This window comes from Cetorhinus maximus, chromosome 13, assembly GCF_964194155.1.
Source record: "Cetorhinus maximus chromosome 13, sCetMax3.hap1.1, whole genome shotgun sequence".
Taxonomy (NCBI): Eukaryota; Metazoa; Chordata; class Chondrichthyes; order Lamniformes; family Cetorhinidae; genus Cetorhinus; species Cetorhinus maximus.
The window spans coordinates 86,685,913-86,707,529 of record NC_135891.1 but is presented as its reverse complement, the minus strand read 5'-3'; the positions used below and the strand labels follow the sequence as shown (position 1 = coordinate 86,707,529).

The 21,617-nt window shown below is 42.7% G+C and overlaps 1 protein-coding gene across 1 annotated transcript in view; it reads left to right on the top strand.

Moving 5' to 3' along the window:
- The first annotated feature begins 8,238 nt into the window (after positions 1–8,238).
- Positions 8,239–21,617, top strand: part of sh3gl1b (SH3-domain GRB2-like 1b) — a 127,178-nt gene continuing 113,799 nt past the window's right edge. The window contains exon 1 of the mRNA XM_078555698.1: positions 8,239–8,431. Within this exon, the coding sequence (XP_078411824.1) occupies positions 8,387–8,431 (45 nt within the window). The 5' untranslated portion in view covers positions 8,239–8,386. The remainder of the gene's footprint in view (positions 8,432–21,617) is intronic.

Genomic DNA, 21,617 nt, shown 5'->3' with positions numbered 1-21,617 from the left:
TCCTACGAGCTGCACTGTTTTTTCCACCCGGGAGAAAGGACTTCCCTCATTCATCCCCATGGCCTCAAGAACTTCCTTCTTGAGCTCCCCATAATCACACTGTCCAATATTACATTGGTCAGAGAGGGGCTGGAAGAGCTTACTCTCCAGGGAGAATAGCAGCATTTTGGCCTGTTCAGCATCATTGCACTCGTTGATGCTTGCTGCTTGCTCCACTTCCCTGAAGTGGACCGAGGGATCCCCATTTGCCGCAAGTTTAGTTAAATGGCTTACCACGGCCCTAAGCTGTTGGATGCCTTGGGGAACTACGAACTGGTTTTGGAGGGTCCCTCATCCCCGTTATCAGCGGGAGGGCCGAAACTTTGCTGCCAGGCCGGGCACATCGGCCCCAGTCCCAGCCTCTCTTGCTGGGGGTGTTCCTCCTCACCTTCTATCCCTAATTCCACCCCCCCCCACCACCACCTCCTGCCAGATTTCGGTAAAGCTTGGCGCTACAGGTGGTGGTCGTGGGCCCTCCTGCTCCTCAACAGGGTAGTCCCTTGGCACTACCTGTGTGTCTGAACCGTCCTCCCCAGGTTCCCTGTGAAGTCGACCTGGGCTGCACTAGGGCTTATGAGGCACACCATGACTTTTGCCATCCTTAGAGCAAGGTTCAGACTCTCTATCTGCTTCTGGCAGGGGCCATGGTCTGCATCCTCAAACCCCTGTGCACTCACTATCTTATAGGCTGCCTGTAAGCCTTTTACTTTCTCCTCCTGCTCTCTTACTTGTCTTGCTAGGCGGGCATTCTTTTCCCGCAACCCCAGCTCATTGTTCTTGGCCTCAGTTACCTGACACTGTAAATATTCCTGCTGGGTCCTATGCTCCCCCACTAACTGCACCCTTTCCTGGTTCAGAGTCTGCAATGCTAACAGTAACTTCTCCCCTGCTGGGGCCTTTGGACTTCCAGGGCTGACTTCCAAATCTCAGCTGCCTGTGCTTCAACGAGCCTGTCCAAAAGCTGGATCTGTTTCTTGAAGCACATCAGCCAGACTGCCTTTTCTATGGATGTTTTATGATCGTTCCCTTCTGTCCATTTAGTTGCAGCATCTACTGGGCGCCCAGCCTTTAACAGATTAGTGACCCATTTTTTTCCCATATTAACCTGACTGAACACATAATTTGAAATCCTCTCTTCCATTACAGTTCTCTCTTCCAAATCAGTGTCCACTGCATCACATCCCTTTTGCCAAGGTCCTGCCGTGGTCGCCATTATGTAGGGGGTGGTGTGTGTGTCAGCTTCACCTCTGACTTCTGAGCGGTTCGAATCGCTCTCACTCCCTGGGTTGTAGACCTTGGACTTATTTGGGGGTTGTGACAAATTGCAGCAGACAACTGGTTTTGGTGCAAGAAAAAAAACTGAGTATACTGAAGTCACAAATGAACTTATAACATTAGGATTACACTGATATTACACTGACTTACAAAGTACACTTAGTTAAGAATGGGGAACACACGGCATAACGAGGGAAAATCACGCTACTAATCCTCTTACCCTTGCCCCACCCCCAAAACCTAACTAAATTGAACTAGGAGAGGTCAGGGATCATGCTCACCAACCAGGGTTCCTTGACAGTTCAAAATCCAGTCAGGTAAGCCGGTTGCAGTTTTGCCGTATGCTCTATGTGTCCTTTGGGACCTGCCGTCCCCATGTGGTCCTGGTATGTGGAATCTGCAAAGGTCCTTCAGTTGAGTGGAGGACGCGGTTGTGGGTGGTCGATCTTCATGGAGGGCTGCGGTTGCGGCCTTGTTGTCTTCGGTTGAGCCTGCCACCCCGTGCCCCTCGCCGTGATGTTGCCTGCGGGCCTGCAAACCTCCGGATCTCCTCCCTGCTAGGCTCAGCTCCCTGCTTAAACTCGGCTTCAACCACTCCCAACTGCTCACTGCCCTGTGTCAGCTTTCAAAACTGCTCACCCTTCTGTGTCCCTGCCCAAAAACGGCTCACTTCAGATCTCCTGGCCCAGTTATACTGTTTTTTTTCAAATTTCTTATCTCAATCCAAATCAAGATTAGTTCTTTGTTTGATTTTAGTGGGCTTCCCCAGGTGATTGTTGTCTCGTTGTTTTTAATGGGCTTGCATGATGTTTATCATTGTCTTCCTGCCCCCGTAACTAGTCTTGAACTGAAAGCCATTGTATGTGTGGAGTATTGATGGGTTTGCATAATTGCATTGATTGTAGTCTTCCTGCCCCCATAGTTAGTAGCGATTATTTATGCAAGATTTTGATGGGCTTTAGTTTCGTGTTGATTGTTTTAAAGGGAAGAATGCATATTCTGTCTCCCCTCATTGTCTGGTTTCAGGTAAAAGTCCAAAAGTCATATCCTTGTTGATGATATGAAAAATGTGGGAATTTTGAGAACCCTTCAGGCCCCAGCTATTCACAATATATATCAATGATTTGGATGAGGGATCCAAATGTATTATTTCCAAGTTTGCTGATTACATGAAACTTGTTGGGAATGTGGACGATGAGGAGGGTGTTAAGAGGCTTCAAGGCGATTTAGACAGATTAAGTAAGTGGGCAAATACATGGCAAATGCAGTATTGGTAGGAAAAACAGAATGGCAGAGTAGTATTTAAATAGTGGAGAGAGAAACAGAGTTGACGTTTTGATTCCGCATGGCCCTTCTTCAGAGCTGAAGAGAAGTGGAAATGCGATGAAATTTATACTGTTTAAGGGGGGGGTGGGACAGGTGGAACTGGATAGAAGGCCAGCAATAGGTGGGGACAAAGGAGGGATTGACAAATATATCATTAACTGAAGGACAAAGGGAGTGTTAATGGTAGTGGTTAGTGTCATTAGGGAATGAGCCATATAAACTGGGGGCCCCATATTTAACTCTTCTCTGATCTGGGTTACTCATCTCACAGAGTAATTGTCTAAAATTGCCCTGACTGCACCAACCTAACAGTGAAATGGCTGGAAACTGTATTTATAATGAGAAGTCTGGACTCACATATGATGGCACCTCACAGTTGAATAGACAACTGACATTGTCCGCCTCGGCTTCAACATGCAGAATCAGCACTTAGGTGGGGAGCTGGAATCCTGTTGCTGTCAATAGAAAGATACCCAGCATCAAGGAGTTCATTTCAATGAGGAAGTAAGGGATAAGAAGAGTTTCTGAGCAGCAGGAAGTAATGGCCAAAAAGAAGAGCGAAAATTGGCCAGGTTCCCTGACCTGCTCATGCATACCATTCAATTGCCAGCAGCAGAGCTGGAAGAAGTTTGAACTGCAAAGAAATGGAGGTTACAAAATATGTTTTTTTTTAAAGGCAATCCTTCTCCTGAATGTTAGAATGTAGTGCATGCAGCACTCATTGAAGGGCATTGTTAACCCACATTTCAATCTCACAAGACAGAAAAAATAATTTTTCTCCACTGGCCCCAAAAAGACAGAAAACCCTGAAGCAAACTCCAAGTTTACACCATCAAAGATGGATCAGTTACAATGGCTTACGGCTGTTGCTTTTGGGGAATAACTCCCCTTAAAATTGAAACCAGCTTTAACTTATCCCATCTTATAAGATAATATATAATTTAAACATAACTTTCCCCCTTCCTCCCTCCCTTAAACTTCTTGACTCACCTCATCTTCTCTCCTATTCCTCAACTTGTTTTTAATTCATTCACGGGATGTGGGCTTCGCTGTCTGGGCCAGCATTTATTGCCCATCCCTAATTGCCCTTGAGAAGGTGGTGGTGAGCTGCCTTCTTGAACCGCAGCAGTTCACATGGTGTAGGTACACCCATAGTGCTGTTAGAGAGAGAGTTCCAGGATTTTGACCCAGCGTCAGTGAAGGAACAGTGATATATTTCCAAGTCAGGATGGTAAGTGGCTTGGAGGGGAACTTCCAGGTGGTGGTGTTCCCATCTATCTGCTGCCCTTGTCCTTCTGGATGGTGGTGATTGTGGGTTTGGAAGGTGGTGCCTAAGGAGCCTTGGAGAGTTCCTGCAGTGCATCTTGTAGATAGTACACACTGCTGCCACTGTTTGTCGGTGGTGGAGGGAGTGAATGTTTGTGGAAGGGGCGCCAATCAAGTGGGCTGCTTTGTCCTGGATGGTGTCAAGCTTCTGGAGTGTTGTTGGAGCTGCACTTGTCCAAGTGGAGTGTATTCTGTCACACTCCTGACTTGTACCTTGTAGATGGTGGACAGGCTTTGGGGAGTCAGGAGGTGAGTTACTCATCGCAGGATTCCCAGCCTCTGACCTGCTGTTGTAGCCACAGTGTTATATTGCCAGACCAATTCAGTTTCTGGACAATTGTAACCCCCAAGATGTTGACAATGGGGGATTCAGTGATGGTAATGCCATTGAGTGTCAAGGGGCGATGATTATATCCTTTCTTGTTGGAGATGGTCATTGCCTGGCACTTGTGTGGTGCGAATGTTACTTAGACCATAAGACGTAGGAGCAGAAGTAGGCCATTTGGCAGCTCAAGCCTGGATATTGTCCAGGTCTTGCTGCATTTGGACATGGATTGTTTCAGTATCTGAGGAGTCGCAAATAGAGCTGAACATTGTGCAATCATCAGCGAACATCCCCACTTCTGACCTAAAGATGGAAGGAAGGTCACTGATGAAGCAGCTGAAGATGGTTGGGCCTAGGACGCTACCCTGAGGAACTCCTGCAGTGATGTCCTGGAGCTGAGATGATTGACTTCTAACAACTGCAACCATCTTCCTTTCTGCTAGGTATCACTCCAACTAGCAGAGAGTTTTCCCCCTGATTCCAATTGACTCCAGTTTTGCTAGGGCTCCTTGATGCTACACTTGGTTGAATGCTGCCTTGATGTCAAGGGCAGTCACTCTCACCTCACGTCGGGAGTTCAGTTGTTTTGTCCATGTTCGAACCAAGGCTGTCAGAGGCTGAGTGATGCTGGCGGAACCCAAACTGAGCATCAGTGAGCAGGTTATTGTTAAGCAAGTGCCGCTTGATAGCACTGTTGATGACGTCTTCCATCACTTTACTGGTGATCAAGAGTAGACAGATGAGGCGGTAACTGGCCGGGTTGGATTTGTCCTGTTTTTGTGTTCTGGACATACCTGGGCAATTTTCCACATTGCTGGATAAATGCCAGTGTTGTAGCTGTACTGGAACAGCTTGGCTCGGGGCGAGCAAGTTCTGGAGCACATGTCTTCAGTACTATTGCCGGAATATTGTCAGGGCCAATAGCATTTGCAGTATCCGGTGCCTTCAGCCGGTTATATCACATGGAGTGAATTGAATTGGCTGAAGACTGGCATCTGTGATGCTGGGGATCTCCGGAGGGGGCCGAGATGGATCATCCACTCGGCACTTCTGCCTGAAGCTTGTTGCGAATACTTCAGCCTTATCTTTTGTACTGATGTGCTGGGCTCCTCCATCATTGAGGATGGGGATATTTGTGGACCCTCGTCCTCCAGTGAGTTGTTTAATTGTCCACCACCATTCACGACTGGATGTGGCGGGACTGCAGAGTTTAGATTTGATCCATTGGTTGTGGGATCGCTTAGCTCTGTCTATCACTTGCTGCTTATGCTGTTTGACACGCAAGTAGTCCTGTGTTGTGGCTTCACCAGGTTGCCACGTTATTTTTAGATATGCCTGGTACTGCTCCTGGCATGCTCTCCTACACTCTTCATTGAACCAGGATTGATCCCCTGGCTTGGTGGTAATGGTAGAGTGGGGGATATGCTGGGCCATGAGGCTACAGATTGTGTTCAAGTACAGTTCTGCTGCTGCTGATGGCCCGCAGCGTCTCATGGACGCCCAGTCTTGAGTTGCTAGATCTGTTCGAAATCTATCCCATTTAGCATGGTGATAGTGCCACACAACACGATGAAGAGTATCCTCAATTGAAGACGGGACTTCCTCTCCACAACGACTGTGCGGTTGTCACTCCTACTGATACTGTTATGAACAGATGGTTGGTGAAGATGAGGTCAAGTATGCTTTTCCTCTTGGTTCTCTCATCATCTGCTGCAGACCCAGCCTAGCAGCTACATCCTTTAGGACTGGGTCAGCGGTGGTTACACCAAGCCACTCTTGGTGATCGGCATTGAAGTCCCCCACCCAAAGTACATTCTGCACCCTTGCCACCCTCATTGCTTCTCCAAGTGGCGTTCAACATGGCAGGGGGGGGTGGGGGGCTACATGGTGATCAGCAGGTGCTTTGACCTGCTGTCATAAGACTACATGGAATGCGGAGTCGATTATGAGGACTCCCAGGACAACTCCCTCCTGCCTGTATATCACTATGCACCTCTGCTCAGATGGTGATGTCTGGGACATGATCTGTAGGTATGATTCTGAGTATGACTATGTCAGGCTGTTGCTTGACTAGTCTGTGAGACAATTTTGGCACAAGGCCCCAGATGTCATACCTAGCACAAAGGAAGATGGTTGTGGTTGTTGGAGGGCAGTCATCTCAGCTCCAGGGCGTCACTGCTGATGTTCCTCAGGATAGTGTCCTCGGCCCAACCATCTTCAGCTGCTTCATCAATGGCCTTCCTTCCATCATAAGGTCATAAGTGGGGAAGATTGGTGATGATTGCAAAATGTTCAGCACCATTTGCAACTCCTCAGGTACTGAAGCAGTCCATGTCTAAATGCAGCAAGACCTGGACAATATCCAGGCTTGGGCTGACAAGTGGCAAGTAACATTCACGCCACACAAATGTCAGGCAATGACCATCTCCAACAAGAGAGAATCCAACCATCGCCCCTTGACATTCAATGGCATTATCATCGCTGAAACCCCCACTATCAATATTCTGGGGGGTGTGGTATATGGTAATCAGCAGGTGGTTTGACCTGATGTCATAAGACTACATGGAATGCGGAATCAATATTGAGGACTCCCAGGCAACTCCCTCCTGCCTGTATATCACTCTGCTCGGATGGTGATGATACCATTGACCAGAAACTGAACTGGACTAATCATATAAACACTGTGGCTACAACAGCAGGTCAGAAGCTAGGAATCGTGCGATGAGTAACCCACCTCCTGACTCCCCAAAGGCACAATCTAGAAGTGTGATGAGATACTCCCCACTTGTCTGGATGAGTGCAGCTCCCACAACACTCAAGAAGCTTGACACCGTCCAGGACAAAGCAGCCAGCTTGATTAGCACCACACCCACAAACATTCACTTCCTCCACCACCGACGCACAGTGGCAGCAGTGTGTACCATCTACAAGATGCACTGCGAGAATTCACCAAGGCTCATTCGACAGCACCTTCCAAACCCAAGACCACTACCATCTAGAAGGACAAGGGCAGCAGATAGATGGGAACACCGCCACCTGGATGTTCCCCTCCAAGTCACTTACCATCCTGACTTGGAAATATATCACCATTCCTTCACTGTCGCTGGGTCAAAATCCTGGAACTCCCTTCCTATCAGCACAACTACACCACATGGATTGCAGCGGTTCAAGAAGGCAGCTCACCACCACCTTCTCAAGGGCAACTAGGGATGGGCAATAAATGCTGGCCCAGCCAGCGAAGCCCTCATCCCGTGAATGAATAAAAACAGACGTCAGAAAGGAGGATTTACAATATCAACCAGGGTGGTTTTGCTGCTGTCAGTGTCTAGCTTGATGCCAGGTGGTCTGAATGGTTTCATTCCTTTTTATTAGGTTTTCCATCCAGCCAACTGGGTGACTTATTCAGTGGATCTAGTGTTCGGTGAGGAGAACAGATTTTCTTCCCTTAAAGGGTATTAGTGAAGTAGACGGTGGGATTTGATCTCTGTCCTCAGCGCATTATCCTGGGTTGGGGGATTATTAGTCCAGTGACAATAAACGCTACGCCGCCGTCTCCCCATTGATGTCCTGAGCCAGGCCTTACCTTTGCATACTTAATAAAGAAAAAAACTACGAATAACGCTTACATTATCGGCCTAGCGATTTACCTTTACCTTCCTGAGCAACAGCACACCTCATAAAGGCCAGTTTATAAACATAAATTTAAATCCAAGCAACTCACAGAAAGATGGGTAATTCCAGTCCTCCAGGGCGATAGGTGGCGCTACGTCAATAGCCTGCAGGGTTGGAGTGCGGCAGAGGGGGGCGCTGTGTTGAGGGACCATATACGTAGTCTGAAGGACTGGAGTGCGGCAGAGTGGGCGCTGTGGCTGGAGGACTCCGCTAGTGGTTTAGCGTTCTGCCGACGGGTGGCGCTCCTTGGCGGGCTGCCGGAAGTAGCTGCGGTTGCCATGTAAGATCCCTGACAGAGTGTGTGTGTAGCTGTGCTCCGCTTGCGGCTGATTTAAAGCGAAGAGCGAGAGGAACAAAATAACAATTGAAAATAGCCACGTATTAGTTTCTTTTCGAGCTGCTGTCCGTTAAGCGTGTGTGAGGATGTCGGTGGCCGGGTTGAAGAAGCAGTTTTATAAAGCGAGTCAGGTAAGGCGGTGAAGCGCTGGAGTGAGCTGGGCCGGCGGCGGTGGTGGGGGGGGGGGGGGGTGGGAGGTGGATGTGGATGTGAAGGAATGAGCTCGGCACCCCAGGGGTTGCCAGTGTCACTCAACCCAGACTGCCCACAGGAACACTGGCTGTAACTTACTGCATGCAGCATGATTAACAGTGTTTCATGGTAATGGGGCGACTGCAATGCAAAACTCCAACTTGTTCCCCTAAAAGAATATTTATGTTATTATGAAAATTTTTTTGTTTAAAAAAGCATTTTTTTTGCTACTGTGATACCAATAAGAGCTCGAACTTGATTTCAGCCAGTCAGCAATTTCAGTTTGAATGCAACTTTTTCTTGTACAAAAGGAACGGGAAACAGGAATTCTTCCTTTTTGATTTTAGGACAAATAATTGGATTTATTTTATTACCTAAATGTCAGCAATTATTAAGTCTGTGTTTGTGTGCAAAATCCTGAGCTATCGGACCCTATTGGATTTTAATGTGGCAATTTTTCAAACATCGACAACTTGTAACTGTTTATTAATTTGAAAATGCACGACCTATTTCAAGGCCGTGCACTGCGATGTTTCTCGCTGAATCTCTTGCTTCAAACTCTTTAATCTTGATGTTGCTAAATAACGTTCCTCTGGAAGCAGAGTTCTACAGTGTTTGACAGCGTTGATGTTAAGGGTTTATTTAGGGAGGCGGTAACATCATTTGTCACAAGTGAAGTATCCAAGCTGCTTGCTTGCTGGTTGCCTGCACGTTTCAAACTTAAAACATATGCAATTTCATACTGTGACTGTAGGTACTGGAAACGTATACATAAGTAACTGGTGGGGAAGATGAAAAATGCAAAGTCTATTGCACAACTAAGCTACGTAGTTGAAGTTTACCCTCGGATTTTTAGCCAGACCTGAATTTGGATGATATAGTTAGTTTATTTGACTGCCCTTGACTTTTGAAAAATCAGGACTGTTGCTGTTGATTTTTCAAAACCTCCCTCAGTACAACTTTGTATGTGGATGCTGGGTGAGGATAGCATTAAAGTTGTCTACAATTTTGCCCCATGGTCAAATAGTCTCACTGAACTCATGACTAGTTGGTGAAGAATTGGAAGATACTGGTGCATCCGTAAAGTTAAGGTGAGCAAGGAAAGCAAAATCCAGATTTTAACTGATTAGCTGCCATTCACTAAACTATGTTGGTTTCAAGTTATAAAAAATAACCTAAGAAACCCATTTGTTACATTGAAATTAGATTATTGCCACACAATTGATAGAAAATTTTAATTCTATTCTAATTACTTTTAGGTAGCAGTGGAAGAGTAAAGAATCTAACGAATAGCTATTGTGGTGATGTTTGCAGGAATCAAAACAGCCAGAACTCCTAAAATAAAAACAAAAGTGTTGGAAATTCTCATAGGTCAGGCAGCATCTGTGGAGAGAAAATTAACGTTTCAGGTTGAGGTGACCTTTCATCAGAATCTCTGTTCCGAATGGCTATAAGTGACCTTTGGGAAATGTTTGTGTGCGATGACAGGTGTGGGCATGGATGTGATGTCCTTCATGTCACTTGTTGACAGTGTCTAGCACACGCATGAAGAATAGCCACTTGGGTGAGGCACTGGAGAAGTGCCAGTGGATCTAAAACCTAGTGGGTCAGTGCCTTAACTGGGGGTGGGGAAAGAGAAAGAGAGAAATTATTGATCTTAAACATTTTTTTTACTATGATTAAAAACAAAGTGCTGGCAGCATCTGTGGAGAGAGAAGCAGAGTTAACATTTTGAGCCTGATATGACTCAGATCTCCAGCGTCCACAGTATTTTGCTTTTGTTTTCTATGATGTTGAAGGCCTGCGTGAATTGCAGACTGGGTGTCTATTTGAAAAAAATACAAAGTGCCATTTTGCAAAAATTTGTAAAAATGGGTCCTGGGGCCAACTTATGGAGGCACTATTATGACAGTACAAAGTGCAGCTTCACTCTAAGAATGATCTCTGCAGTAGAACTGCTCAGCTAACACATTGCAATTTGAAAGCGTAGGAGGAAGTCTGTAGACACTCTATAGACAGCATTGTTCATTTGCGTGCGATCGCATAAGTGGACTGTCTTTGCAAGTCATACAAAGCCAGTGTATTTTATGTAAGATTGTTCTATTTGATTGCAGTGTGAAACATGAATTATGACTTGTGTTCCAGTGAGGGCTTAACGCTGCTCTTCTTGTCTGTTTGTCAGTCTGAATGAAACTATCATAACTGCTGTTATATCTATGTTATATATTTGTTTTGGTTATACATTTTTAAGAGATTTTCATAACTATTTCCATTTTTCAATCTTGCATTCTAAAAGACGAGCCTTGATTTTTTTTGCCTCATTTTATTTCTTTTATATTAAGACCTAATTTGCACTTGCATTTTTCCAATTTCCTTCTCTTTTCTTCTAAAGATACCAATTCTTGTTGGGCTCCAGTACCTTGACCAGGTGGGTGCTGGTACTGTGGCTTATAAAAAGCGGTGTGTTAACTAAATTTGCACTTTGTGAAATCCTATCCTTCAATAGTCGCAGTGTTATTTTTGTGTTATGGCCTAACATACTGATCAGAAAGGCCTCAAACACCATCCCTGGGCTTTGTCAAGTTAGCAGCTTTCAAGAGCATCAATTGGTTTGCTACAGTTTGCCTTGACATTTCAAGATCGGGAGGCGAAAAATCAATTAGGATTCCTGCTCTGATAACTTTCCAGTGATTTGTGTTTGAGAGTGCATGCAAGTAGATGTCTAACAAGGCCAGAATCTGGATCAGCTCTGATACTCCCAAAGTTGTATGCCATTCAACAGCATTCATTGGCTTATACCTGAACAGTGACCACTTGGGTGAGGTGACGTAGACTTACCTGTGTTTCTGAACTTTGCTCTGCGGAATTCAGTGCCTGTTTAAGGTGGGAAAGGGTGGACTGACAAAAAAGCAGTAATGCAGAGATCTAAACAAGAATGTGTTGTCTAAACCTATACATTGTGTATAGCATTGTTGCTTATTCATTTTTATTGTGGCAAACTTGCTTCACCAGTATAACTGACTCTGATGACTTCTTGTTTGCTGTTTGTAGCTCTTGTAACCATACTGATTCATCAACATCTAAATAAGGCAGATTAGTATTCCACCTCGGGTGCTCATAATTTGAGTAAAATGTTTTATGCTGATAAACTAGAGTTTTGAATCAGACCTTTTCTCAGAAGTTGAAAATGTTAGTATGATAGTAAATGGAGGACATTTCAGATTTATTCCCAGTTCAAGTGAATATAAAATAAGACTCATAATACATTTTGAGTGTGACTGTATCAATTCTCAATTATCCATGCCTTATTCTATTATTGTTGCCTTTTTAAATAGAGTGGTGCTCTTGCAAAAGAATGGGTATTTTGGCTCTCGCAAATGCATCAGAATTGTTTCAAAAATATGTCTAAAATAAAATAGTTTGATCACCGTGTAGCTTTTGGGCATAGAACCGATATCTTGGTTTACATATGAAAAATTGTCTCTTTGACCAAGTACTGGGGGGTTGCCTGTGGCCCAAATACCAGCAAGATTGGTATCCTGTGGAAAAGGATGGGGATAATGGAGAAAACGGAGTGGGGGCTTAAAAGACTCATGGTGTTCAGATGTATGAATGTTTGACATATCCAGGTGAGTATTAATTTTTGTCAGGCCACATCATTTGCAATTATGTAGAGCTAAACAATTATGTAGTGAGATTGAAATTGCTTCTTGGAAGGTGAATGAAAGGATTGTGTTGATCACTGGGCATTAATGACAGGGAGGTAACCTGGGGCAGCTTTGCAATGTTCGGTTAGGTTGGGCTTGATTTTCTTAGTCTTCCAATAAACAAAGCAGTTGTATTTATGTGGTACCTTATCATGCCTCAAGGCTCCTCAACTAGCCAGCTTTGAGATGCAGACACTGTTACGTTATAGATTTAGCCAAGTCCAACAAATGAGATGAATGACGAGTTAATCTTTTCGCTGAGGAGTGGTCTTCAAATTGTGCTATAGCATCTTTTGCTTCAACATGAACTGGTAGACAGAGTCTCTATTTAATTTAATTTTGAAAGAAGGTAGTTATGTCAGTGCAGTTGCTGCACAATCCTAGCCAAAATATGCACTCAAGTTGTGGAGTGGGGTTGAAGCTACAACCCTATGACTTGAGATATGAATACTACCATAAGCTAAGCTGATAGTTAAAATTTATGCTTGTTTCTCTTTCAAAATCTTTTCCTAATTGTCTCGTATAAAAGAAGATGGGTCTGTTTGATGTGGTAAACCACAGGATCTAGTTTGAGTCATTTATCCAGTCAGAGTCCCACAGATGGGTGGCAGCATGAAATTCAAACTTGTGGCATTGATTACCAATAATTATTTTCTATTGTTTCTTGCATACAAAGTGCAACTGCCAGTGCTGCCTTACTGCTGGAACACTTGGCCAGCTGGCCCTACAGCTTGTGGGAGGGCGGTCTGCTAAAAATAATAACACAGTAAAGCAGTATTTACACTGGTGTATCCATTGGAATGTCATAGTGCATGACTCAGTTCAAATTACTTTATAATGAGCTGAACCACAATGCTGCTTGCTTGTTTCTCTATCATGGAATGATGACAAACTTCAACTCAGAAGAAAGTATTTGGTGTCTCATTCTGCTTCTAATTCTCCCCTCTGAAGCTGTCCACTCTCATCATATTTTCCTGCTTTTTCCTGTAACCTTGTAATTTTTTTAATCCAATTTTCTTTTATCTAATTGTCTCACTAGTTGTCATGGACTCTGCTTCAACGACTAGTTGTGATAATTCTGGATTCTGATCAAAAGATTAGAAAATTTTCTTCTTGCCTCCATATGCTTCTAGTATCAATACTCAGTCTTGCCTGAGTGAACAACCAGGAGAAAAATCTTCACTTGTTACACTCAAACATGAACACAAGAATTAAGAACAGGAGTAGGCCATTTGGCCGCTTGAGCCTGATCCACCGCCATTCAATAAGACCGCGGCTGATCTGATTGGCCTCAACTCCACGTCGCAATTTGAACACCTCGGCTAAATTCTGTTGTAACTGTTTCTATGCCATCTTGCGTCCTTTGAATTTTTCTTTGCTAATGAATTCTCATGTTAAAAATGTTTCTGTTGAGTTGAGTGCTGTACTTCCTTTCCATTTGTCACATTGTTACCTTGTTTTGCTATGTAGCTGCATGTCTGAAAGAGGTGAGTGAGGAGACAGAAATATGCTAGACCAGTTTTATTTTGCAGAAAAATAAATCCTTTTTGTGTGCGAATGTTGTACTGAAAATTAAAGCACTTCCTGGATCATCTTACTTCATGCATTGAGTAATTGAAGACCAATATATTATTAATAATAAATAAAAACAGAAAATGCTGCAGAAACTCGGGTCTGGCAGCATCTGTGGAGAGAGAAACAGAGTTAAAGTTTCGAATCAGAATGACTTCTTCAGAGCATTATTTCTTTCTTAAACGTGTTCTCTACCACTCATCCTATTGTAACCCTAGGCATTATGATAAGATATTGCACAATCTCTCTTCCTGACATGTAGCAAGATTCAGCAACTTTCAGGGTTCATAACTGAGTTATGTGTGATGACTATTGGTGATGCCTCAACTATTCCAATGCTTTCTGGCTGGACTCCCACATTTCACCCTCCAGAAACTTGAGGTATTCCAAAACTCTGCTGCCTGTGTCTTAGTCCGTTGGAGGGTCCCTGATTATCCCTGTACTTGCTGACCTATATTAACTCCCGATCAAGTAACATCTTGGCTTTAAAATTCTCACCATTGTTTTCAAATCCCTCCATGGCCTTGCACCTCCTTATCCCTGTAATCTCCTCCAACCCCATAACCCTCCATGGTATCAGTTTTCCTCTAATTCTGGCCTCCTGTGCATCCCAAATTTTAATTGCTCTGGAATTCCCTCCCTGCACCTCTCTACCTCATTTACTCCCTTTCAAAATACGTTGGTCATCTGACCTAATTTCCTTATGTCGCTCAATGTCATACATGTTTTATAATGCTCCAGTGAAGCACCTTGGGATGTTTCATTATGGTAAAGGTGTTATATAAATATAGGTTGTTAGTGACTGTGTTACTAGGTTACCTTAGTTTATACACACCAGTACTGAATGGTATAAATTCTCACTGCAGCCAGTATGGTTGCATTACTTTCATTGGCCTCCACCATTACCACCAACAGTGATAGTTTTAACAGTTTGTTCTTCAGTTAAGTGTGTAACCATTTCAGTTAGCTCAATAACACACAGGCTACATTTATTGTCAAATAAGGAGCTGAAGCAGTTGTCATTTTTGCCATAACAGTATTTTTACAAAACTAATACCATTTTGGATTTTCATTGTCACATTGAGTTTCTCGATTGAATAAAAACTGACTATATTACATAATGGTACTTTAGTTTGAAGGGTATCTTCATAAATTATACTGAACGAGAGGTTCCTGCGATATGGTGCCATTGTTGCAGATTAACTTTTCCTGTCCTCCCCAATTTTCTCCTGCTCCTCTTGACACACACCATTGTGCCAAGAAACCGACAATGTTTGTAATTTAGCCATGTTTTCCATCTTAGCACAGAAAGTGTTGGTTACCAACTGTAAGGGGCATCATAATTTGGATGCAGATGAATACTTTCCAGCAGGAAACACTGGCTCTTGATCAGAATTAGGAATCCTAGCTTAATGAAATTAACAAAGAAGGTTGATGGATGTTGGCTAAATGGATTTTACGAAAGGGTCTGACAAAGTACCTCTTAAAGGCTGGTTAACAAAATTGAGGCTCATGGATTAGGAGGGACAGTGACAGCTCGGATAAAAAATTGACTTAAGGAATAAAATAGTTGTTTAGCAGAATGGAGGATCGTAGACAGTGACCCCAAGTGTCATGTGCTAGGACCACTTTTTATCACCACTCTTGTGGAAGAATGTAAGAGTTCTTGAGAGGGTGAAGAGGAGATTTTCCAGAATGGTTCCTGGGATCAGGCATTTTGGCTACAAGATTAGGTAAATCAGACAAGCTAAATCAGTACTGATTTCAGTTTCCGATTACAGAAATTTCAGATCTTCTGGTCTTTGCAGGTTTTGTGTGTCACAAATTGTTTCAACTTCACTATCTGAACTCAGTTGAAAACGTGGCTCAAGCTACAGTGCAGTGGAGTTGTACTCAAAGGTTCACTGAACTATCTAAAACGCTAAGCCTGCACATTTAGATGAGCAATATATGGATTAGTCTAAACAAAAGAGAATATAGGGTTGTTTATCTCTATATTTTGCAGTATTTACCTATGCTACAAAGTATACACTTTGTACAGTGGCTTCTCTAAATGAGCTGTTTTATGACTCTTCAAAACCTACTTAATTGAGATGGCTTAAAATTCTAAGCTAAATATTGGAATATATTTAATTTTAAAATTAAAATTCATCTCCTTTTGAGATTTAATGCTACAGCGCAATGCGTTGGCTTGGTCCAGCAGTTGCTTTCTTGCCCTTAAGCCAGATAGTCTTGAGTTGAAGCCCCACTCCAGAGACTTCAACACACAATCCAGGCTCGTATTTCAGTGCAATGCTGAGGAATTGTTGCACTGTCAGTGTGTTATCATTCAGATGAGATATTAAACCAAAGTCTGGTTCTCTTCTTAGGGTGTGTAAAAAAAATAAATAAATAAAAAATTTTAAAAAATCTTGTGGCACTACTCATAGAAGAGAAAATGCATCTTCTGTTTCTAGACAATACTTGGCCCTCAACCAACATCACTAAAACGGATTAAATGATAAATTATATCAGTGTCTGTGTAACCTTGCTGTGCTCAAATTGACTGCCATGTGTTCCCTACATTATAACAGTGGCTACACTTCAAAATTACTTCATTAACTGTAAAGCACTTTGGGATGTCTTGACATCATGAAAGGCACCACATAAATGCAAGTTTTAGTTTCTTCCTTTCCATCATTACAGCAATGAAGCATCAGCCTAGATTATGTATTCAAGACTCTATAGTGGGCCTTGAATCTATGACCTTCTGAGAGGTGATTAACAGAACAGACTAAATATCATGTGTTAATATTGACATTCAGTTTATTTGACAGATCAGTATCAATACATTCTGGGGGAAAATCATGCTTAATTCAATATGCTTTTGATGCTAAGATAATTAACTCATTACTCCCATCATTATTAAGTATCTCCAGTCATCAGTACTTACTCAAGTATAATACCATTCAAAATGTTCTCTTGCCATAATTCATGTTTGCATTATTGTGTTGTATTTTCACAATAGATGCAAAGTACATAAGTTTCTCTCACCTGAAATTATGCTTTACTGAAATTTTGGTGATGCAACTAGCTATTTGTTTAATATTTCTACAAGCTTTCTTCTGAAGTTGATGATTCCTTTAAAAAGCTCCACAGGTATTGGTCACCTCCAAATACCTCACCTCAGTAACCATTATTCACATAAATGAGCCTTGATAGTGAATGTTGTTGGGTTGTTGGACTTCTGAGGGAATCATAAATGATGCCAGGTACCTGGCGTCCAGATATATGAGCAAGGGTGAGAACTCTTGGATGATTTTCCCATCCTAAACCAGAGGCACTAAGGCCAGTTCTACTGTTGGACTTGCTGAGTTTAGATTATCTGGGTAAAGAGCTTGGTAAGTTATATGAACTGACTTGAGGCTATCAAAAACGTTATGTTACAATACTAGCATACATCGTAGCATAAGCCCCATCTTTTTCATAAAGTTTTTAAACTTGATACAATAGTATCTTGCCACAAACAACTGTTTTTGTTATCCAATAACGAGGAGGAGAGTTATCCCCATGCTTCGCTGACAGAATTACTGTTTTATTTGAGGCTGTGAACAGCTTGGCTGCAAATGGTGACTGGAGACCTGGAAAGGAAAAGGGAGAAACATTCTTTAAAAAGAGGTCATTGCAAGTTAAAGATAAAAGTAAGAGGGCTAAGTAAATTCTGATTGAACTTTATGTCCATGAAGTTCAACACTGGGTTTGCTAGTGCTTCCATTTGAGACTGTTTTCAAATGACATTATATAAATTATTTGGCTATATAAGTTTATATCTGGGATAGAATAACAGTGGTGGAATCAATGGAAAAGAATTGAGTGTGGGAATGAATAATTGTGTTTTTTGTTTCCAGCATACACTCTATTGTATCCTCATACTGAGCATGTGCAATAAACTTGAAGTTGCTATGTCCAAAGTTGCTCATAATATGCATAGTGTTGCAATTATGTTTCTGTAAAAGACATCCCGAACTTCATAACTGTACTTAAATGTTATGATGCTTTCATAGGTGATTTATTGCATGATTGTAGCATATAGGCTATCTTTACTTAAAATAGATAAGGTACCAGACCTGGATGAGATGCATCCAAGAGTACTGAAGGAAGTGAGAGTGGAAATTGCAGAGGCACCAGTGATAACCTTTCGGTTTTCCTTAGACACTGGGGAGGTGCCAAAGGACTGAAGAATTGCGAATGTTACACCCTTGTGCAAAAAGGGGTGCAAGGATAAAGCTGGCAACTACAGACCAGACCGTTTGACCTCAGTAGTAGGGAAACTTCTGGAAACCATAGTACGGGATAAAATCAATAGTCACTTAGACAAGTGCAGGATAATTAATGAAAACCAGCATGGATTCATTAAGGGGCAATCATGTTTAACTAACTTGCTGGAGTTTCTTGAGGAGGTAACAGAAGGTTGATCAGGGAAATGTTGATGTGGTGTATATGGATTTTCAAAAGGCATTTGATACAATGCCACATAACAGACTTGTGAGCAAAATTCTAGCTCATGGAATAAAAGGGACAGTAGGCACTTGGCTAAGAAATTGCCTGAGTGACAGGAAACCAAGAGTAATGATAAATGGTTATTTTTCAGATTGGAGGAAGGTTTGTAGTGGAGTTCCCCAGGGGTCAATGTTGGGACCCTTGCTCTTCCTGATATGTATTAACGATCTAGACTGTGGTGTTCAGGGCATGATTTCCAAATTTGCAGATGAGACAAAGATTTGAAAATGTTGTCAACTGTGATGGGGATAGTCTTGAACTTCAAAAGAACATAGACATGTTGATGGATTGGGCAGACAGGTGGCAGATGAAGCTCATTGCAGAGAAGTATGAGATGATTCATTTTGGCAGGAAAAATATGGTGAGACAGTATAAAATAAAGGGAGAGCCTCTAAAGGAGGTGCAGGAACAGAGGGACCTCAGTGTATATGTATATAGGTCATTGAAGGTGGCAGGGCATGTTGAAAGAGCAGTTAATAAAGCATATAGGTATCTTAGGCTTTACTAATAGGAGCATTGAGTGCAAGAGTAAGGAGGTCATGTTGAACTTGTAGAAGACACTAGCTAGGCCTTATCTGGAGTACTGTGCCCAGTCCTGGGTGCCATAATTGAGGAAGGATGTGAAGGCATTGGAGAGAGTACAGAGGAGATTCACAATGGTTCCAGGGATAAAGAACTGTAGCCAAGAGGATAGATTGGAGAGTTTGGGACTCTTTACCTTAGAAAAGAAAGCTGAGAGGAGACTTGATAGAGGTACTCAAGATTCTGAGGGGTATAGACAGGGTAAATAGTGAGAAACTGTTCCCACTCAAGTGAACATCAAGAACCAGAGGGCACAGATTCAAAATAATTGGCAAAAGGAGTAAATGTGATGTGAGGAAAATTTTTTCACCCAGAGGGTGGTTGGAGCCTGGAACAAACTTCCTGAAAGGGTGGTGGAGGCAGGTTCGATCGAGGTATTCAAAAGGGAATTGGATTACTACCCGGAAAGAGAGAATGTGCAAGGTTATGGGGATAAGGTAGGGAAGTGGGACAAGGTGGAATGCTATTTCAGAGAGCCAGTGCAGAGTTGATGGGCCAAATGGCCTCTTTCTGCACTGAGAGATACTGTGATAGTCCTTAGAAATGATCTTAAATTCTTGTAGGATTAATAGATAAATCCTGACATAAAATTGACCAGTAAAAGATTTATGCTTAATGATTACTTCTAGTGTCTAATAAAACAGTTGTAGGTGCAGACCAAAAAAGTTCCAATTTTGATGCCTGATCTTTGCTAAGCAGCAGAAAGAGAATTTAGTGACCTCAGTATACCACTGTCACAGAAGAGGGGATGGGTTGGAGTGGGGTGGGGAATTGGCCAAGATTCCTACTCCTGATAAGCTTACAGTAGCCTCCATACTGGAAAGTATGTGTATATGGACAATGTGATTATCTCCTGCAGAGTAGCAATCACAGTCAGATATTCTTCTTACCCAGTTGAGATTTAAAGTTGCAGACTGGTCACTTGGCGAGGTGTGAAAGGGCAGAATCAGTGAGTGCTATCAGGAGAGGAGGAAGGAAAATTGGGGGGACATAATGTAAAATCTAGGCTGTGGGCAAATTATAAGCATTGTCTATAAATGCATTGAGTTGACATTAAAAGGCAGCTAAGAGGATCTTGTAGGAGATGATCGCTGAAAGTCTGGCAGCATGGAGAAAAACTTTAACTATTGTTAACAGATACAGAGTGGCTATGAATGCTTATTTACTTGGGCAAGTGGATGATTCAGTAACTTTTCCAGCTGACCAACTAAAAACGTTTTATAATGAGCAGGATTTGAGAAAAGCTATTTCCTTTCAAACAGCAAATGTCGGATTTAGGAAGATTATGTTACAGCGAGTTTGCCAGGCTTTAGGAACAGCAGGAAAATGTTTAGGGATTGTAAAAGCAGGATCATTTTAGTTTGCAGTATAAAGCAAAATGATACAACAGTTTAAAAAAAAAATTGATGAAGAAAAGTGCCTGACTTATGTTAGTAATTGAACTGTTTTATTTCTGTTCATCATTCATCTCTGAAAGGTGCTGACGTGATAAAGATTCCACGCTCAATGGTTGGTTTATAGCCATTGTCGCCATGTGTGGGAACTCGGTGTTACTGTTGGTTTGTTATTTGATCGTGATGAACTTCAGCAGAGCCAGGCATATATGTGAGTGTGCATGCACCCACTCTCTTTCCAAGCAAGGTGGTTGGGTAATAATTGGGGCAGCGAAGAGAAGTTATGAGAAGAGACTGGCAGCTGACATAAAAAGAAATCCAAAAGTCTTCTATGGGCATATAAATAGTAAAAGAATAATAAAAAAGAGGAGTGGGACTGATCAGGAACCAGAAAGGGTTTTTATGCAAGAGGCAGGGGGCATAGCTGAAGTAATAAATACAAACAAACATACGAATTAGGAGCAGGTGTAGGCCATTTGGCCCCTCAAGGCTGCTCCGCCATTGAATAAGATCATGTTGATCTGACTGTGGCCTCAACTCCACATTCTGCCTACCCCCATAACCTTTGACTCCCTTGTTAATCAAAAATCTATCTAGCCTTGCCTTAAAAATATTAATTGAGCTTGCCTCCACCGCTCTCTGGGGAAGAGTGTTCCAAAGATTCATGACCCTCCAAGAGAAAAAAATTTCTTCTCATCTCTGTCTTAAATGGGAGACCCCTTATTTTTAGCTGTGTCCCCTAATTTGAGTCTCTCTCACAAGTGGAAACAACCTTTCAGCATACACCCTATCATCCTGTCATTCAGGATGTTATATAATATTACCTCTCAACCTTCTAAGCGTTAATGGATTTAGGACCAACCTGTCCAACCGTTCCTCATAAGTTAACCCACCCCGCTGCCCCCCATCCCATTCCAGATATCAGTCAAGTGAGCCTCCTCTGAACAGCTTCTAACACATTATATCCTTTCTTAAATAAGGAGACCAAAACTGTACACAGTACTCCAGATGTGGTCTCACCAACATTACAACTGTACAGCTGTAGCAGAGTATCAGTACCTTTATATTCTATGGAGTGCTTTACATCTGTCGTACCAAGGAAGAAGGTGCTGCCAGAGTCATAGTGTAATATGTAGTTGGGACACTGGATGGGCTAAAGCTTGGTAGAGGAGGTATCAGAAAGGCTGACTGTACTTGAAGTTGATAAGTCACCAAGACCGAATGAGATGGACCCGAGAATACTGAGGACTCTAAGGGTGGAAATTGTGGTGGCACTGGCTACTATCTTCCAATCCAGCTTAGACACAGTGTTGGTGCCAGAGGACTGGAAA